Here is a 20,297-nt window from a genome sequence, read left to right on the forward strand (position 1 = left end):
TGATAATTTACAGGATAATTCTAAGGAAAAGTGGAGTTTCTTTTTGAATTTTCTTGGCAACGCCTCGAGTCTGTGTTCGTATCTTCTTCAGAATATTATCATAATACAAATCATAGTACAATCTTCCTAAGGAAGGAGGGATAGCATAAACAATTTCATCATATCGCTTTCATTAAAAACATCGTCCTATTGAATGAAAGAAAGTTGATTTCGTTGGTGATACTTGTTATCACAATTATTAAATATTCACCTTAAAACTTGTCCAAATGTAATTGTTGCCTTTTCTATCTCATTTTATAGTTGTCATTTGTACACTGGAGAGATCTTTTTGTACCAAGAGGTACACCAAAGGTATTTATTATCGGAAAGAAATTATCATAGATAGATGTAGAAAGAATCTCGCAGAATATAGGAGAATCTTGTTGTTTAAATTAATTACCCGATTAATTTTCATACTGAATTACTTGGTTGTTAATACCCTGAATCAAAATGACATGAAAATCCTCGTGATATTGGATTGTAAATCGATTTTTCAATTCAGCTTCCGAGATTTCAGAAAAATAGGAAGATGAATTACGTCAGTTCTTAAAACGTATAAAAAGAGTAAAGAGAAGATTGAAAGTTTAATGTCTGTGATTGTCTATTTACGTGTAAAAGATCGATAACAAGTCAAAATACGTATACGTTGTACATAGACGATTAGCAGATATTTTTGTTTTTAATTTTATACGACATCTACGTAAAATAAAATTGAAAAAATTGAAAATTTTCTCTGCGTTGTGAAATATAATTTGCTAACGAAGAAATTTGAAAAATCATTTCTATCATCGCTGGTAACATGCAACTAACTTCCATCGCATCTTTAACTGTTTATATTCGTATCAACATTTCTCATATTATCATTAATATCAAATTAATTCCATTTTTAATACGTTGATTTTTTATCTTAACCAACATTGTTTCTCTTTTTGTTTTCAGGCATTGAAAACATACGTTTCTGACATTGATGTCAGGTTGTATATGTTGGCAATTTTGATACCTTTAATTTTGGTCAATTGGATCAGAAACCTGAAGTTCCTGGCGCCGTGTTCGACGGTCGCTAATTTCATTACGTTCGTCAGTTTTGGCATAATATTATACTACATCTTCAGGGAGCCTTTGTCGTTCGAGAATCGAGAAGTGATCGGAAATGTTGAGAATTTCCCTCTTTATTTTGGCACTGTGCTATTCGCCCTTGAAGCTATTGGCGTGGTGAGTACTCGTTTGGTATTTCAATATTTGAAAGTTTGGAGATCGAAATTACGAGAAATTCGAAGATCTGAAAATTTCGAGATTCGAAACTGAACATCTTAGAGATTTAAAAATTTGGAAATTCGAGAGACCAAGAATTACAAAATTCCAAAGCTTAGAGAATTCGAATATTATCGCAGATTTGGAAAACCAGATTCTTGAATGTTCGTTGGGATGTAAGTGTAAGCTCGAAAGTTCGATAATTTGGAAATTGGAATACTCGAAAATTTAGCAATTCGGACATTTAGATAATTACAAAATTTAGAAAATTCGAAAGTCTACGTATTTGAAAATATGCAAGTCGGAAAACTCGACAGCTCAGAAATTTTTAGTACTTAAGAACTCTATGCTTCAACATTCCAATATACAGAACTTACAAAATTTCCTTAGCCAAATGCTAAATTTTCCAAATCTCAAATATTTTCATATCTCACGCTATATCTACGAACTACTTTAAACTGCAACCACATTGTCGAACCTTCTTGTTGCAGGTAATGCCATTGGAGAACGAAATGAAGAAGCCAAAGACTTTCATACGTACGTTCGGCGTCCTAAACATTGGAATGGGCGTTATCGTAGCTCTCTATACAGGACTAGGTTTCTTTGGTTACGTTCGTTATGGCAGTGGCATCAGGGGTAGCATCACCTTCAACTTGGACGAACCTTTAGCCCTCGCCAAAAGTGTTCAAATCTTATTGGCTATAGCCATCTTCTTCACTCATCCGATTCAATGCTATGTGGCGATCGACATCATCTGGAAGGATTACCTCGCACCGAATCTTGAGAAGAATTCGCATAAGCTGTTGTGGGAGTACGTCTTGAGGACTTCGCTCGTCCTTTTCACGTGTAAGTGAATGCTTCGAGTCCTTCACCCAACGTGACGTCAATTCGAGCCAGATCGGACGATGGCCGTTGTTGATATAGTATTCAGTTGCTCATATCGTATATTGCTCAAGTACCAAAACATTTTTCCCTGTACGATAATTCCTTGTAACGTTGACGTCGATGCTTCAATAGCCTTCGCGCGATTAGTCTGCGAAAAGGTTTTGAATTGTTTGCTGTAGCGATGAGAGTAATACCTTCGTAAAGGATCTTTGATTTTTGATAGCGATTAATAGATACATAGTTTCGTTCTGCTTCTGGTCGTTTGGTTTGTTAGTACTTGCTTATTATTATATTTATAATTGATCGGTTTTTTTATATTTTGAGTTTTAGTTTGCAATAGGATTAAGTGAGAATTTAATTAATTGTAGAGTGAATTGATTACAATTTATTGGAATTGAGAATTAATTAGAATTGGAAATTTAAGTTTGGTGTAGGTAAGCTTTCTGCGGTTATTCCACGAATTCTCCTTTTAATAATAGAGGAATGTGTTATATTTGATTCTATTTAAATGCTGAATTTGTTCTTCTAATAAGTAAAGAAACATTTGTCATTGAAGGGAACTTGTTTTTTGATCCTAATTTACGTGACGTAGTTTTGCCTCTATCTGTGTAATCTATTGATCATTAACTTTGTTATTTTAGCTGCACGAATTGATATGGAAGTAATTGATTTTATATCTTGGGGCTTTTCCTGGCTTTAATTGTACAGGCTTACTCGCGTTTGATTCAAACTGGTTAAAACTAACTGTTCCACAAATATACACAACTGCTTTAGATTCTCCCTGACCTGTGACTCGGTCTCTTCTAACTCGGAGTAATTATTCCAGAGGCTTAATCGAATCTAAATCTAACTCGCTAAAGGTCTTGTTTGCCTCTTACTTGCTTCTGATAATTCAAATTCCCTATAGAACATAGTTTTATTTAGAAACTGAAACGATCAACTAAATGCGAAACTAAAACTTTATTTCTTATTCTATCTTTAAAATTTCCTAACAATTCAATTCTAATAAAAATCAGATAATAATTACTCTGATCGAGTATACTAAAACTTAGTCGTACTTTTTCCCATCCTGTCGTTGACTAACCGATCAGATGTTTCTACAAAATGTTGTAAATAATAGAAACAATGTTATCAGCCTCTCAACTTCACAAAACAATTACTCCGATCACACCAATAACTTTAATTATCCCTACTCCCATCGTAATACTGATTAATCGACTGAAGTATCTCTACAAAGTCCTCTAAACGACAAACATAATCCTATCGATCCTCTCACTCCACAAAATAATTAGTCTGATCATACTAAAACTTGAATTATCCCTACTCCCATCGTAATCTTGATTAATCGACTAAAATTGTTCTACAAAATCTCCTGAGCGATAAAAATAATCTTATCGATCCTCTCACTCCATAAAATCATTAGTCTGATCATACTAAAACTGTAATCATCCCCTCTCTGCAATCCTAACTTTATCTAATCGCTTCTCTACAAATTTCTCTAAATAATAAATCGTAAAAGAACATCAAAGTTACAATCCCTTCGTCCATCTCAACTTTGACTAATCACTTGCCACATCTCAGAAAATTTTTCCAAACGATAATAAATTTAAGAAGAATTGATGCTATAATCTCTTTTCCTTTCGTATATTTCAGTCCTGTTAGCCGTGGCAATTCCGGAACTAGATCTGTTTATATCCCTGTTCGGTGCTCTGTGTCTCTCTGGTTTGGGCCTGGCGTTCCCCGCCCTCATTCAAATCTGCACATTCTGGCATGTGCACGACCGCACAGGAAAGGCGATAATGATAGCAAAGAACATGTCGCTCGTACTTTTCGCGGTCCTTGGTCTCATAGTTGGAACCTATACGAGTCTCCGTGACATCATCAAGACCTTCTCTTGAACTGTGCGCCCTGGAAATGGTACAGTAACAGGTCGGTGAGGAGTACATTAGGAAAGAAGAACGAGAAAACGAGGTAGAACGAAGCGGTAGAAGAAAAGAATTAATGGAAGAATCAGAAGAAGATAGAGTGACGGGAGGAAAAAGAAAAAATAGAAGAACTATGGCCAATGTGATAAGTTAGCTGTTTAATAAAACCAGCGGCTCGATTCGGCCGCGTATAAGATCATCTAATACTAATTTTAAGATCTTCCATTTTCTTGATGGAGAAGATGTATTTTCTGATGTATTTTTTTAGAAATATGCGTTGATCGCGTGAATAGCAAATAAGCGAGGAAGATTGAAAAAGGTCGACGCCTGGCGTGTCTGATTTAATGGTACAAGCGTGCTTGAAATGCGGTTTATTATAAAATATGGTTGTGAATGGTATCGCCTGACAAGGAACTGTTTCTTTTTTTTTTTTTTTTATCGTTTCCAAGCCGCCGTGTCTTCTCTGACAGCATGGCGGATGGAATTTCAATCGAACAGTGATATTTTGATACTTGGTCGGTTAGATCGCGAGGAAAAATAAAGACGTTTATTTATGAACGTGGAGGCAGATTGAGCTGCACACAGTTCGACCTTTAACTATTTAACGTGCATGTAGATTATCATGACGTGCTGTTCGTAACTTGAAGCAAAACAGAATAATTAATTTTTCGCAATTTTTTTTTAACTCTGTTGCAAGTCTTGAATATTTATTTGCTGAAGAAAAGAAAGTACAGTGTTGGCCATAAATACTTGGACACCTCGAGATATTAACTAGTTTTATTTTTCGATCATTTTGCTACAAATCTGTTACTTCATTTAAATTCATTTTTTTTTCAATTAGAATTGCTTTATGCAGCAAAATTCTAAACGAGGTAGGATTTGTCAGAGTCTTATAATAATTGTAACGATTAGGTGTCTTAATACTTATGCCTGGCAATGTACGTATATACGTACGATACAAATCAATTTTTATACGTATGATGAGCAAAAGTATTGGCACTGACCAGCTTATCTTGTAAGCTTCTGTGAAAAGATTTGTACAAATAAATAAAAAAAAAAAAAAAGAAAAACAATCACGGAGACATAAGAACAGTTATAAATTTCTGCTATGAGTAACTGTCGTAAAGAACTGAAACCTCTGCTCGATTCAGTCTTTTTTATCACTTCCGGATTATGTGTTTGCAGAACGTTATTATTTTCACAAATTTCTCGAATCGATTTTTGTATCAGTTTTACAGTAATTGATGCTTAATGTTTCAATATGAACAGTCTATTTACTATTTTATTATTATTGCACAGCTAAGAGACTCGATATATTTACACTATAGGCCTGAAAATTATTTTACAAAAAAGGAAAAAAAAAGAATCGTAAATTTTACATTACAGCAGTAAAAGTGCTTTTATATTTTGTTCGAACTTAATATATTTTGTAACGTTAAAGAAATATTTGATCGGAGATAACGTAAAGAATGCAGCAGGGTTAAGCACAAATCTATCAGCTTGTTGATTGTTGTTCTAAAAGAGAAATTCATAAATAATATTTTCATTGTTACGTCGAATTCAAACGACTGAATAACACATCTTGCGTAAGGTGTGAGGCGTTTGCGCGTTAAGTGGTTAAGAATTATCTGATGATTATAACGCGATTATGATCGAGTAAATGTGTTCTAACCGCTATGATTCTCGTCTAAGCTTAAGATTGATAAGTGAAAAATGAAATGTGTTCATCGACGATGATGAGAAAGCTCCGCTTGAAACATCATTTCATTTTTTTATTCGAGAGACATTCGTTTCTCCAAAGCAAGCGACTAGCTTCGCCAGCGAAACTCGTGTTTTTCTCTTTGTAGGAATATCATTTCGCCATTGTTTCCGTGTTCTGGACAAAGAAATCACGGTGCAAATTATTTCTACAGACAATTGGCAACTAATTAACCGAAACAAAGAATGATATTTCGTTGAATTTTCGATACAGACGATGTATGTGAAATAAAATTCATGAATATCGTGGATTAGATCACGGAATTTGATACAGACGATTTATGTAAGATAAGAAACGAAACAGATGATGATCGCGAAAGAACAAAATCCCTCGGTTTTTAAGTACAACGTAAATATATTATTTATTAATTGTATTAAGGTAAAGTAAATTTAAAACAAGTATGTCTTTTTTTTTATATTAATAAAGCCAGGCTGTACTTGTTACGCCTTGCTCGTTCAATTAATAAATTAATGTCGAAGATTATGATCGATTATTGTGTGGATTATAAAATGGATCCCTTTTTGTTTTTGAAATCTCTATTTTATTGCTGAGAATATTATCAGTTGTAGCCATGAATAAATTTGTTGTGACTAGTTACAAGGTGATTGTTTATTTTATGAAAATATACCAACAATCCTTAAACTATTTCCAAAGTTTCCATATAAAATTTGCAATACATAGACTACGTATGAATCTAACTTAATATGTACATACGAGTGCGTATAGCCCAGCTATAGCTTGGAACAACGTAATGGATACTCAAGGACACAAACCATTTCCCCCCACCACATTACTCTGATACTCACTCTTCAATATACGTACTCCTAATTTCAGGAAAAATTACAAATTATTATTTTTAAATATTTATTTGCCAAGATTCTTTTAGTGTGACTAACTTTTGTTGATGCAATGCTTTTACTCTGATTTCAAATGAACTTCCCAAGAGGAGACACAGAAAACTGAATAAAACTTATACCCCAGTTTTCAGAATATATCAGATGTTTCAAAAAGTAGTACTATTATTGGAAATGAGATAGAAGAAAACTTTTGAACAGAAGCTTTCATTATTCACATAACGCAGCTTAGCCTACTTTTAATATAGTAGAACTTTATGCGCTTCTTTTATAAAAGAACTTGGGAACAGGGAAATTTGAAAGATTCTCCTGAAGTATTATTCTACGAATTTCTTTCAAATTTACATAATAAAATCTCTCTATTATTTACATAATAGAACTTACTCTAATTCAAATATAAAGATATGTTAGACGCAGAAAAATTGGTCCAAAACTCCTGATCTTTTTACGTAAAAGATTTCTTTCTTTGATCTAAACGTCGTTACAAAAAGCTTCTCTCTTTCAAAAAGTTTCCTGTAAATACTTTCACAAAAAATCCCAGTAATTTCTCTTTCCATCTAACAAACTATTATTTAAAAAACAAAACAAAAAAAAAAAAGAAAAAAGTATACGACAGAAACTTTCTATTACACCGTACTTACACAAAGTAAAATGATGCAAAGCTGGACCTTAGAGGGAATCAAAACTGTCCAGGATTATAGAGCAGGGTACAGTGGGGAAAGTTGACGGTGGTGGGTTTCAGCGCAGACGCCATGAGATTTTATTCCAGCAAAGGGCGTATAGATCGCTACTGGGGTGGCTGCCCCTACATACCTGGAAGCGAACCTGGTGCAGACAGTTTCTCTTCACACGTGTGCACGCGACCCCATGTCGATAAGACATTCGTCCGGATGTGTGCGGTCAGCACACGCACCCTCGTGTTTCACATCGGCGGCTTAGCACGAGGCAACAGTTATTTTCCCTGAAAAAAGATCGTCTAACATAAGTTTGGCCAGGTATAAAGAATCGTGAAGTTCCTTGGTTATTTCAGTGATGAATTCGAAGTTTAAACGTGGACTTGCGTGTGACAATCTGTGAATGACTTTGGATAAATAGTTGAGATAGAAGCTGGAACTAAGCTAAATCTAATGCAACGCTAATTCACGGTGCATTAAGTTATGGTCGAAGCAAGTTTGTAATTATTGAATGCTTTTGAATGATCGTTGAAGGTATCTGGAATATAAGCCAGAGTTAAGTTAAATCCAATTCGAAGATAATTTATGGTGCGTCCAATTAAGGCTGAAGCTCGCGTATGGTAATCATTGGATGATTTTGAATTATAGGTCAAAGCGTGCGGAATATAAGCTAGAATTAAGTTAATTCAAAGCTACGTTGTACAGTGTCAAGACGAAGTTGGTGCTTGTGCGTGGAAATTATCAATTGTTAATGCAAAGTTAATTGAAATATGAGCGAAATGTAGCTCTTTGAGCGGCAAATTGGACAAGTTGAAATTGAATTTGCTATGTAAAAAGTGGTAAACGCGTTAAGAAGAAAGAAACCTAATAAAAATTTAGTCCTTTGAGTAGCAAAGTCATGTATAGCGAGCCGTTTATTCTCAGCGTCATAAAAGTAACGCAGTTGGACTGTGGGGATTAATAGAAAGAGTGTGAACGAGGAAATTTTATGAGACGCTGATTAACGTGGTTCGATCGTAACACTTTTGGATTTTAGTTCAATGTTCGGGGGTTGGTAGGTTACGTAACGTGCAGCTATAGAAGGGTCGTCGATGGTGCAGAAGCGATACACTTTCAGTGTAACCCTGAATCCTATTTCTTCTTCTTGGAAATTACAACATCGATTTTCTTTCTTCGTGTGACGAGGGGATGAAAAGTAAGTGTTATTTAAAGATTCTTTTTGTATTGACGCTACAGCTGCTGGTCTTGAATGCGTGCTTCAATATGTCAGAGATAAACGATTACAATTTGAGTGATATGATAGAAATAAGCAAATATAGAATATAATATAATAATAATATGATGAAGAAAAATAATATGCAATAATAGTCCTATTTTAATAGAATTAATGTTACTAGGAATATTTGTATATTTTTATTAATTGTAAAATAAACGATCTAGAACTCGTAAAAATGATGAAATTGATAGTTCTTTGTCAGTGAAGGGAATTTTTGTTCCTTGCAAATATTAGTTCCTAAATTCTGTGATATAATTTTGAAAATATTGCTGAATATCGTAGTATTATTTTGAGGCCTGATCGAAGTACCTTGTTGCTTTTTGGCATCAGCTCTGATTTACCTTTCTTTGTTAATTTACTTCTATCAAAATACACGAAGCATATATGACTACCCTTTTAATAAACTTTACGTCATTTTATTAAAATCATAAGTGACTCATTGTATCTTTTCTATCTATACTATTCCGTTAAAGTACGTTATTGTAAAAATTACAATATTACCATTTTTTTACTTTTTTCTCTTTTACTGTTTTATCAAATTATTTTCTCTTATATTTTGTATCATTTTCCCCCCCAAAACACGTAAGCAGGAATTACAAACTTTCTCTCTTCTAAAGTAAAAATTATATTTAAAGACACGGATAATCACTTGCTGTTGTAGAATTTACATTTAAATACATTTCACAAAAAGAAACGCCGCTATTTTTGCAAAATACCGAATACCCATTTAATGAAAACAAAGTAAATTTCTTCTTAATCTTAAGAACTACAAACGAACTAATGATTATTAATAATGCAGAGGAAATCATAGTGGGTCGAGTGACCGAGTAATACCTCAGCATATACGTATACACACCTTCTACGATCAATATATCCCCTTTGAACTCGTAGGCTGATCCGTGCATCATACTGTGCTCAATTTCTTTATCGTCTATCCATGCGAATAACCGCAACGACGGCAAGCTGTCTCGTATCACTATTGTTATCAATCATGGATAAATATCAGAGGGAGCAGCTTTATCAACGAGCTTACTAATAACGCTGTATTAATGTTACTCTTGCACTTTGTAAGACAGATATCTCCTGCTTGTGCAAATTCATATCTTTATGAACACAACAATTTATATTTATAGTTTAATTACGTACTCGTGTTATTTTGATGATTCTTATTAAATATTAATTAGTATCAAAATTGAGTTGTGGGTACTTAAAGTTTGGGTTTATATGATTTTAAGAAATTTAATGTTTCTTTGTATTCTATGTTTAAATTTATCTCGTAGTTTATATTTTACAATTTGAAGAAGGTCAGGGGTTGAGAACGTAGCTTAGAAGATGATAAACTTGCGTAAGCGAGGAACGTACAATGTAGAAAATTTATTTCGTAATTTATATTTTACAATATTTATAATTTATATTTAATTATAATTTAATTATATTTAATTTATACTTAAAGTTTGGGTTTATGTAATTTTAAGAAATTTGATGTTTCTTTGTATTCTATGTTTAAATTTATCAACATAGTTTGGAAGATGATAAACTTGTGTAGGCGTGAAACGTACAATGTAGAAAATTTATCTGGTAATTTATATTTTATAATATTTATAATTTACATTTAATCATAATTTAATTATATTTAATTTATACTTAAAGTTTGGGTTTATATAATTTTAAGAAATTTAATGTTTCTTTGTATTCTATGTTTAAATTTATCTCGTAATTTATATTTTACAATTTAAAGAACATCAGGGGTTGAAAACATAGTTTAGAAGATGATAAACTTGCATAGGTGTGGAACGTACAATGTAGAAAATTAAAAAAATGGTTTGATACGCTTATTAACCTTGATCAATGGTAACCTTTGGTTCTTTTGGCGTTCGTACGACTGTGATCCCCTTTGTGGGTCAATCGATGTGTTCTCCTCCAAACTTGACGCTAATAGGTACATATAATTTATATGATTCACATGGCCAAATGGGGTCGTTTGGCCTTCTTTTATAGGCATCCTTGTAAATCGAAGAAGAAACCATGTCTGCGTGAGTTATGTTACTCCCTGGTGACGTCGAAAAGTGTTCAGCAAAGAAGAATTCAACTTCCAAGATCTAGAAACTTCATCTCACATCAAATTCGAATTTCTAATATCAAGTCAAAACTTGCTCGCGAACGAAATTCCCAAAATCCACTATACGTTTCAGATCTCCCAGACTTGAACTGTCAAAAATCCTGAATTTCAATTTTAATTCTAATTGCCAATCTCCAAATTCTCTGAATCTCCAGAATCCCAAAAATTCCCACACAAACTTCGTCTCGATTAATTTCAATTTCTAAACCTTCGAATTCCTTGGATCTCCACCATCTCCAAATAAACTTTGCAATTGCAATTTTCAGATTTCCAAACTCCCTGGATCTCCAAAACTTCCAAGATCTCCAAAAAAAAAAAAAAGAAACAAAATCTCACCTCGATTCTAATTCCAATCCCATTTCCCAGATCTCCAAATTGTCTGAATCTCGAGAATCCTCAAAATTCCAAATTCGACACCTTCCTCTCCGGTCTGAGAGCTCTCTGTGCTAGAGCAAATGACAAACTGCTGATCTCTGCTCATCGTGAAACGCGTCTGAAATCCATCTGCTCCCCGTGGTTGCACCGGAGGCGTAGTATCTAACTCTCGTCACGTGACGATGGAGTTCGCTCGCGGTTTGTCGCGTTGGAAATTGAAATGTTCCGCGGTTTAACGCGGCCCAGTCGCTAGACATCCTCTGGACCGTCCACATTAGCGTTAGGAGATCCATCGTGACGAAGAGATCGCGTACACCGTCTGGCGGCTCGATTTTTCGTTTTTCCCCCGCTGCGGATGTGTTTAATCTGGTGAGTCTAGACGAACAGAGTTCTCCGTCATTGTCCACCCTTAACGAACGTGTTCCTTCTTTGCTACGCTAATTTGCTTCTTCTTTGTTAGGTCTTACGAGTACTCGTTTATCCCTTCCCTTTCTTCCGTCGTAGTTTCGGTTAATCTTCTAGAGTCGTGGTTTGTGTATTATATTTTAGGGATTGCGAAGAGAGATTTTTGCAAGTCTCGTAGCGAGATCGTGGCCTCTGAATCGCGTTGAATCGCGAGGTTAACGTTTGGAAATTTAAAAATTAGGATATTTGGAAGTTCGTGAATTTGTAGTTTGGAAATTCGTGAGCTCGCGAGTTTGAAACTTGAGAATTTGCAAGTTTATCTGAATGTTTGGGTGCTCGTAAATTGGAAAATCGAAGACTTCCGAACTCGGGGATTTGAAGTTTGTAAATTATGAAGTTGAAAGTTCGACAGCCCGCAAATTGAGAATTTCTATATTTGTGAATTCCAAGTTCAAATATTCGGGAATTTGTTAATTTAGAAGAAACTTAAAAGTTTGAAAATGTCTTAATGTAAATAGAAAAAGAAAGAGATATCATTTCTTTATATTTTTCCAACGATTGAAGAATTTTGTTAAACGCTGAATTCATCATCCAAGAACAAAGCCATTGAATTGCAAACACTGCTTAATTGGATTCTTTCAATAAATTTTGTATGCACTTGTGCGTTAGTCATTGTTTGAAACAATTTGAGTGGTGCACAATTTGAGAAGACTGGAATATTTAATCTCTTGGTATAAGATTAAAGGTTGTTGGAATTTTTATTAATAGAGTTAGGTATGTTTCTTCATTTCGCTTCTAATATTATAAATTGATCGTATAAAACAAATTGTATAGTAAGAATAGGAATACTGTACAAAGGGTCAGAGGAAAGATTCGCTGATATTAAATTGAATCTTGAATAGAACTGTGTATCGATAGCATCGTACAATGACAGAGAATTAGTAGAGTGAAATACATGTACGAATATAGACTGTGTTAGCACCCTAATAAAAACGCTATAAACCGTAATTGATTGGTGAAATACGAACTTGTATCAAGTTAAGTTGCTAAACTCTCTTTCTTCTTTTTTTCTTTTTATAACTTGTAATATAGAAAAAATATATATATACACACACACACACATATATATATATTACAATTTACTGTGGACAAATAAAAAGTGAGATCGTTTATCGGTATGAATTCTATATTTTTAGAATCTTTCTTTCAACGTTTAATTTTTATTTTAATTTAATATGAAACGTACGAAAAATGAAAAGCGTAAATTCATATATTCATATTAATTGTAGAAATTAAATTTCTTGCAATGTAATTTCTTGCAATCTTCTATTTTCAATATTCTCATTCCGTTTCAATGAAGCAGTCAATTTTTATAAATTTGTTATTTTAATTTATTGCTCATAGATGAGAGATAAGACAGAATTTGTTGTAAATTCTGAACAATTTTGAGAGTCGTTCTTTCAAATATGACTTTCATGCGAATACTCGTGATTTTAACTGTGATACGATTATTTTAATCGATTATTCTAATCGATTATTTTGTGAAAGATAATCGGTCGTCGATATGATGACGCCAATTGGAATAGACAAATGGTTAAACTATTGCATAACGGTCGTCTCTCTCAGTCTCTCTTTGTCTCCCCCCACCCCCTATCTCTTCGATTGTAATATCCTTACTTTATTACACTTAGGACGAAGAGAACAGGAGTCGATTAAGAACAGAGAAATCTTATTCCGGATTTAAGTTAATTATTCATCTCTTTGGATGTAACAAAATATTGAAAAAACAATTAAATTATTCATGCAATTTCCTATTTCTATTTACTTTCGACAAAATGTTCAACATGCAATATTATTCAACTCACAATTGTTTATCATTACATTTAGGACGAAGAACAAGAGTCGATTAAGGATACAGGAATCTTATTCCGGATTTAAGTTAATTATTCATCTCTTTGGATGTAACAAAATATTGAAGAAACAATTAAATTATTCGTGCAATTTCCTATTTCTATTTACTTTCGACAAAATGTTTAACATGCAATATTATTCAACTCACAATTGTTTACCATTACATTTAGGACGAAGAACAGGAGTCGATTAAGGATACAGGAATCTTATTCCGGATTTAAGTTAATTATTCATCTCTTTGGATGTAACAAAATATTGAAGAAACAATTAAATTATTCATGCAATTTCCTATTTCCATTTACTTTCGACAAAATGTTCAACGTACAGTATAATTCAACTCACAATTATTTACCATTACATTTAGGACGAAGAACAAGAGTCGATTAAGGATAGACAAATCTTATTCCGGATTTAAATTTGGATATAGCAAAATGTTGAAGAAACAATTAAATTATTCGTGTAATTTCCTACTTCAATTTACTTTCAACGAAATGTTCAACAAACAGTATAATTCAACTTACAATTGTTTACCATGGCAATGATCTAATAATATGATTTCAACTATCGTATCGCATGCGCTTCTGACTATATAGATGTCAATGACTGTAAACTATATATCATTATTTATATAGAATACAATAGAGCAGAATAATTATATCGAATCGAAAGATATTGAATTTGCATAATGAAAAATTTTCTACAAAATTCTTCTCATACCTGTCTATTCCTCCAAAATTGATAGAAATTTTCTACATCGCTCAAGGTATCTAAATTTAAACTTCATAGTCCAATTTCTCTATGTGAAAACGAATATGACAAAATATCGCTCGGTCCAACATACTTAAACGAGCACGAAGCTTGTCAAAATTCTCAACCGAGTTAAAAAAAACAGGAAGCAGTACGAAGGGAAAAATTCTAACACGACTTTGGAAGTGTGTCCTTACAAAGGAATTGGTTGAATAATAATTTCAGTAGCAAATTATCTAATAACAATGTGTTTTTGTCTAATAACAATGATTGTGGAATTTTCATGTAACAATTATCGGATGGCAGGTGGTTCGGTTATCAGGTGGCACAACTCTTCAGTTCTAAAATTAGCTGACGCGTAAATATATTCCCGGTGACATTGTTTCGGTGCCGAGCGTTCATGAGCCGGTTGACGTGTTCCCCTAATGTACTCTGAGGAAGTAAGAATTAGGAGATCGATTACTATACTTAAGCTGCGTCGAACGCAGTGCGACGCGAGGGCGTCGCTCAAGTAGTCAAAGGTGACGCCATTTTCTATCTCTTCCTCTACCGAAATTTGCAAATCGAAACTTTCCTTTCCAAACTTTTGTAATCTGCGAAACATGGAATTATAATATCACTATAATACGTTATTTTTGCATTTATCTACTTATAATATATTATAGTTTCTTCTATAAACTTCGTATTGCGTAATGTTCTCTGCAATACAATGAAAGGAAACAGATGTGGTTTCACTTAAAAAGCTCATAGTTACGTGATGCGTACGATTCAGTATGACAGCAAACTAATTTAATTCAACATTGTAATTAGTATGCAACAGATATGATACAAATATAAAAAAAAAACCACCCGAAAATAAATGGTTTGTGGTATGTATTTCATTTTTGAAACTATTTAGACTGTGACATAGATATTTTTTATGTTATAAAAACAATGACGGTATTTAGGTGGCCTCTTTTAGCTGAGGCATCTCGCATAATATACGAAATGTCTGGCACGTGTATCATTCGCTCGATATATAGAAGCAATGTTTCCTTTTTCAAGAAAATGTCAATGTTTCTTTGACAAAAGATAGATTGCAATATCTGCGAGTGAGAGACATCGATACATAACTACAAGTGTATAAAGTATGTAACAATGTAGCTTAGATGTATTTTCAAGATTCTTAGTTGTATCATTTGTCGTGCACATGGTGCATGTTAAGCTTGGTCGACAGCTTTGTTTGATATATGGCCGCAAATGGCTAAAAATCATAATAGTTATAATAAGGTGTGTATCTTTATAAAAAGGAAGATATTGTTTCCTGTTCTATTTCTCACGCGTTTATTTACCTATGTGTTTTTTCTATTTATTTTATTGTATACCGAAGATTGGACAATATTTTCTGGCAGTGAATTACGTATGACGTCTCTAGCGTGGACAAACATTTGAGCCAAAGTATACTGTTCGAAATACGCAATTCGAGGATCACGATTCTAGAGGACGAAATGAATCTTGACCTACATCTCACCTGAAAGAAACGATCTATCTTTTTTTCCATACGAATGTACGTAGTAAATGGTTTGAGCGAGTGTTTTCATTTATTTTCCTAGTTTCAGCTGTGAGCTCAAAGATGAAAGTTAGCTCGCGAAGTACACGGAGCAAATTGAGAATATTAAACGAGAAGGAGAGAAAATACAGGGTGTGCCATAACACGTGGAACCCTACTTCAGGAGTAAACACGAGACACAAAAACAATGAAAATGTTCATACGGACATGTGGCCCGTCTGACCTTGTTCCAAACTTGTAGCCATCTTTGTGTTACAACAATCCTCGATTGCTTACCTTTATGAGAGGCCCTCGAAATGGCCTTCCTCGGCTTTGTATCATTTGACATGCGCCTGGAAATTCTGAAAGTCAAGCATTTGTGGATTTATTTCAACAGAAACGTGGCTGTAACTTTGAAAGAAACTTAAATAGGACACGTGTTCGTGTGAACGTTTATGTAAGCGACGAATGTATAATAAGCGCATGATCTTTTTATTAGTTCGAGTAATCTGTGCAACAACGATCGACTGTGGATGAATTATACGTAGATGTGATCTTTTTCGTAAGGAGGAAGTTCGAGATTTGAAACCCGAGGAAGTTTAATTGCGCTTAATGCGAACACTCGACGTAATTGCAAGGAATTGGGCATGAATAAATTATGGGGATATTTGCATGAGTTTTGAGCGATACTTGGATCGTTACAACGGCAGGAAGAATATTGTATCGTTTTGAATATTTTGTTACAGTAATGGCCGTTTAAATTACAATTTCCAGCTCGAGGCAGAATCAACTCGTTGTTAGTAACAAATTACTGAATCTACGATTGAATAGTAAACTTGCAACTTTATTAATTTACTTCAGGGGAATTTAATTATCGAGTATGAAAAGATCATAATAAATAAACTTGTAATCGAATTCATAACGTCGTTTGACTCTAACAAGTTTCACGTTTTGTAGGAGAAGTCAGCGACAAGGAAGCAAGGAAGTCAGTAAACACAGACGACAGAATTTTTTAAGAAAGAAGCAACCTTATTTCCGGCGTAACAGGTGAGCGCGATCAAGTTCACAATTTAGTACTAATTACTATGGTGGAGAAAATATTCTTAACTTAGTTTCATTTATTATACGGGGTGATTCTAAACGCGAAAAAAGAAGTCGAAAATATAGAAAAATTTTTTTTCTTTTTTTTTAATTTTTCCATCGAGACAACGATCTACAGTGAGACCCGCTATAATGTACTGCACGCGTACCGAGCGAAAATTCAAAGTCGATTTTCTCGAAAACAAAGCCTCGAACGAAAAGTTTTTATTCTATATTTTCGATTTCTTTTTTCGCGTAGAATCACCCCCTTTCCGCTTGTACCACCAGTTACCAACCACCCTGTATTATATTATAACGTTCATTTGTTGTAAGAAATTATGATAAGTAGAGTAAGAATATTTATGTATTTTTCAGAAACTTAAATGTAGAATTAGAAACACTCAAAATATCTACAGTGCATAGTGTATTATACCTTTTATTACTGTTTCGTAAAAATAACATTCATAAAAAGAAAAATTTGCAAAAATATTCACAGTTTAGTAATTGCATTATTATTATTATTATACTATTAGATTCTAAATATAATTTATTAACAGACTAAATATTACACGTAATAGGAAACTATTGAATTTTCACTGTATCGAACTTAATTTTCTAAAAAATGGAGCATCAAATGACAACATTCTGTTTCACGATTTCCATTTAATTTTTCACGCGAAATCGCCTCATTTAAAATATTACTAATTATGAGATTGCTAGTTACGGGCTGTTACGTGATATACGTTTGTAGCATAACTTAGTTCATCGGAATATTTTTCGATATGGACATTCAAAGATCAACTATATATACCTACATACATATTTTATTAATTTTTGCCTGCTGGTTACAAGACGAGGTTGATTTACATACATTTCTCATTCACACTCCCATCCAACCTGAATACAGACTAGCGTTCAGAGCTTAACTATTAATACTCCTGGGTCTTCTGAAAATTTATTTCACCATTCTGTTTTACGATCTTGACTTAATTCTTCACGTAGAATCATCCTTGTTAAAATCACTGCTAATTATATAATGCTATTTATGGCATGTGCACATCGTTTCTAGCTTAGTTCATTGGAAGTTTTTCGGTATGAACGTTCAAAGGTTGAGTATTAATGGTCGGAACACAATGTCAATGACCAAATGAAATTGTTAACCAGCCGGTCGTGGCTGCAACATCGGGCTAAACGCCGCTTTGTACGCGATAATAAGCACCACTGACACAGATAAATGAGCGCCGAATTTAACTTGTCGCATTGAACCAGGCTATGTCAACGATTCGTTCGGCGTGTGAAGCCGGTATAAGTAAAGTTGCATTGCTTATGCACTTTATTGGTTTTAATCAACGTTTTAAGTAATAGAGACGCATAAATAGATGATAAAATAATAATCACAAATTTAAGGATATAAAATTTCTATCACATTCTTATGGAATTATAGGAGTCGTAACGGGGTTGAAATTTGTTATTGCTTATTATAGTTCTTATTAACAAATATTCGCAATTTCGTAGGTTTTAATTTATTAAAGCATTCGAAAGTAAAAGTATCATTGATTCAGTAGGAATTTCAAACCGAGGATTTTTAAATTATTAACAATCTAATTGTACATTTACTGAGAAAATTTCGTCATAATAAAATAGATGAATTATCGCATATTTGTATAGATTTAATAGATTTTCTGACGTCTTAATATTAATCAAGATATAACGTATTAACAAGAGTTTTCAGTCTTTTAACAAACTCGGTTTGTAAAACAATCGGTCGATTATTCAACAATTTGTAGAAATCGAAACGTTTCTATTTACTGTCGATAGATGATCGTTTCGAACGAGCTAATTATTGCTAGAATTTTAGCTAAATATCAAAAATATAGGAATTGTTAAACGATATGTTCCATTCTGCAATTTGTATTTACGTAACAAGAGGATTAAATGCGATATTTAAATAAATTAAACTCAACTCGATCGGAAAGTCTATCTCACATACCGATCGTTGTTTATGCAGGTAGTTGGAATAAGAGTTGTAGATTTGATGGTTGATGCAACTAATTTGGCAGTTCTACTAGTTTCTGGTCTGATTAGTTTGACTATTTCTGACATTGAAAAGTTAGACAAATTTTTCACACGAAGGTACATGATAGTAATTACAATTTTTCCGAAAAAGCAAATAATAAAAATTAAATTAAAGTCAGTCAAACTAGAACAAAATTTAATAATTATGCAAAGAATTACTACGTCTGAATTTTCAAGTCTCAATTTTATTTCCTTTTAACGAAGAAAATCGTAATATAACATTGAAATGAGAAATCGCATATATTTAAGATTCTTCCATATTTTCCTCCAACTTAAGAGACTCTTTAACGATTGTATCGGATACAATCCGAGGGACGACCGTTCATTCTGATTTTAACACGCCATTGTGTTTCCACGATTGATCATTATTCAATCAAAGGGAAATCGTGCACCGGTTCAAGCATTCTAGCCTCTATTCTGTACGCTTCATACGATAATTAGATAATGATTTCCTTATTTCTGCATGTTTTCGCGTTTCGAAGAATCAGTTCAGCGTTACGACGACACAGACTCTGCTTGCACCAATCTAATTGCTTTGATTTTGCAATATTTTCAAGCTTCTTCAATTGGAGACCATCAAACATATCCTTCAAATCTTCGTATGTAACGTATAAAACAAGAATATACAAAATTTCGTACGTAATATGTAAAACATATGTAATACAATCTAATTGTTCTTATAACTTCATTTTCGTTTTCAATTAAAATGTCTTATTTACCATTTAATGTTATAATAAAAATACTAAAAGTTGCTCGCGTTTCCTATCTGCCTTTTAAATAAAATTATATCATTATTTATCATTATTTATTTTCATAATTTTCTAAATATAAATTTTATTTCTAATTTAGAAACCAGTTCGATTAATGTAAATCGACGTAAACCCATACGAGTTTTTCTTTCCCTTTTTAAGTAACGTTAAATTACACGAAACAACGAGTAAATATTTTAAATTCAACGCAGAAGAATATTTTATTGCGATAGACGTCAGGAGGGTTAAATTAACGCAAGACTACGATAAATTATTTACAACAAGTGGAGCAGAAAGTGTATGTTCTTGAAATTCTAAATGATTACCACCGATGCTTTTTTTATTAATTATAAAAAGGAGACTTTAATCTGGAAATGACGTTTACAAACAGACAAAATTAAAAATAAACGATTCATTTACTCTCCATTAAACCATCTTCTTTTCTATCACGCGTTATTTATCAAACATCATCGGAATAACTTGCAAAAATTGTGCAGTTTCCTAATTCTTCAAGAAATTTCCTGAATCTTTAAAAAATAATCCTTTCACCAAAAACCTGATTAAGGTACATTTGAATTTTTAAAATTTGTACAATTTCTTCCAGACCTTCTTCCCATTTTTTTTTTTTTTTTTTTTTTTTTTTT

The 20,297-nt window shown here is 33.1% G+C and overlaps 2 protein-coding genes and 1 long non-coding RNA gene across 7 annotated transcripts in view; 2 read left to right on the forward strand and 1 right to left on the reverse strand.

Annotated features, from left to right (window-relative positions):
- The window catches only part of LOC100748993 (proton-coupled amino acid transporter-like protein CG1139), a 40,779-nt gene extending 34,323 nt beyond the window's left edge, over nucleotides 1–6,456 (forward strand). The window contains exons 6-8 of the mRNA XM_012380963.3: nucleotides 979–1,251; nucleotides 1,782–2,136; nucleotides 3,829–6,456. Of these exons, the coding sequence (XP_012236386.1) occupies nucleotides 979–1,251; nucleotides 1,782–2,136; nucleotides 3,829–4,073 (873 nt within the window). The 3' untranslated portion in view covers nucleotides 4,074–6,456. The remainder of the gene's footprint in view (nucleotides 1–978; nucleotides 1,252–1,781; nucleotides 2,137–3,828) is intronic.
- On the reverse strand, nucleotides 2,366–11,332 carry LOC112212139. Of its 4 annotated transcripts, XR_004460982.1 has the most exons (4): nucleotides 11,119–11,332; nucleotides 10,504–10,595; nucleotides 7,527–7,674; nucleotides 2,367–4,083 (listed from the first exon to the last, which is right to left on the reverse strand). It is a non-coding gene; the product is annotated as an uncharacterized LOC112212139 (long non-coding RNA). The 4 variants fall into 4 exon arrangements; XR_004460981.1 differs by lacking the exon at nucleotides 11,119–11,332 and having other exon boundaries at nucleotides 2,366–4,083; nucleotides 10,504–11,048; XR_002945930.2 differs by lacking the exons at nucleotides 10,504–10,595; nucleotides 11,119–11,332 and adding an exon at nucleotides 9,520–10,076 and having other exon boundaries at nucleotides 2,366–4,083.
- The window catches only part of LOC100743970 (proton-coupled amino acid transporter-like protein CG1139), a 22,338-nt gene continuing 10,182 nt past the window's right edge, over nucleotides 8,142–20,297 (forward strand). The window contains exons 1-2 of one of the 2 annotated variants that reach the window (XM_024364915.2): nucleotides 8,142–8,582; nucleotides 16,706–16,795. The gene's annotated coding sequence lies outside the window, so the exon portion shown is untranslated. Of the gene's footprint in view, nucleotides 8,583–11,384; nucleotides 11,527–16,705; nucleotides 16,796–20,297 lie in introns of those variants that run through there. The other variant, XM_012380984.3, reaches the window with a different exon arrangement.

This window comes from Bombus impatiens, unplaced genomic scaffold, assembly GCF_000188095.3.
Source record: "Bombus impatiens unplaced genomic scaffold, BIMP_2.2 scf_0114, whole genome shotgun sequence".
NCBI lineage: Eukaryota > Metazoa > Arthropoda > Insecta > Hymenoptera > Apidae > Bombus > Bombus impatiens.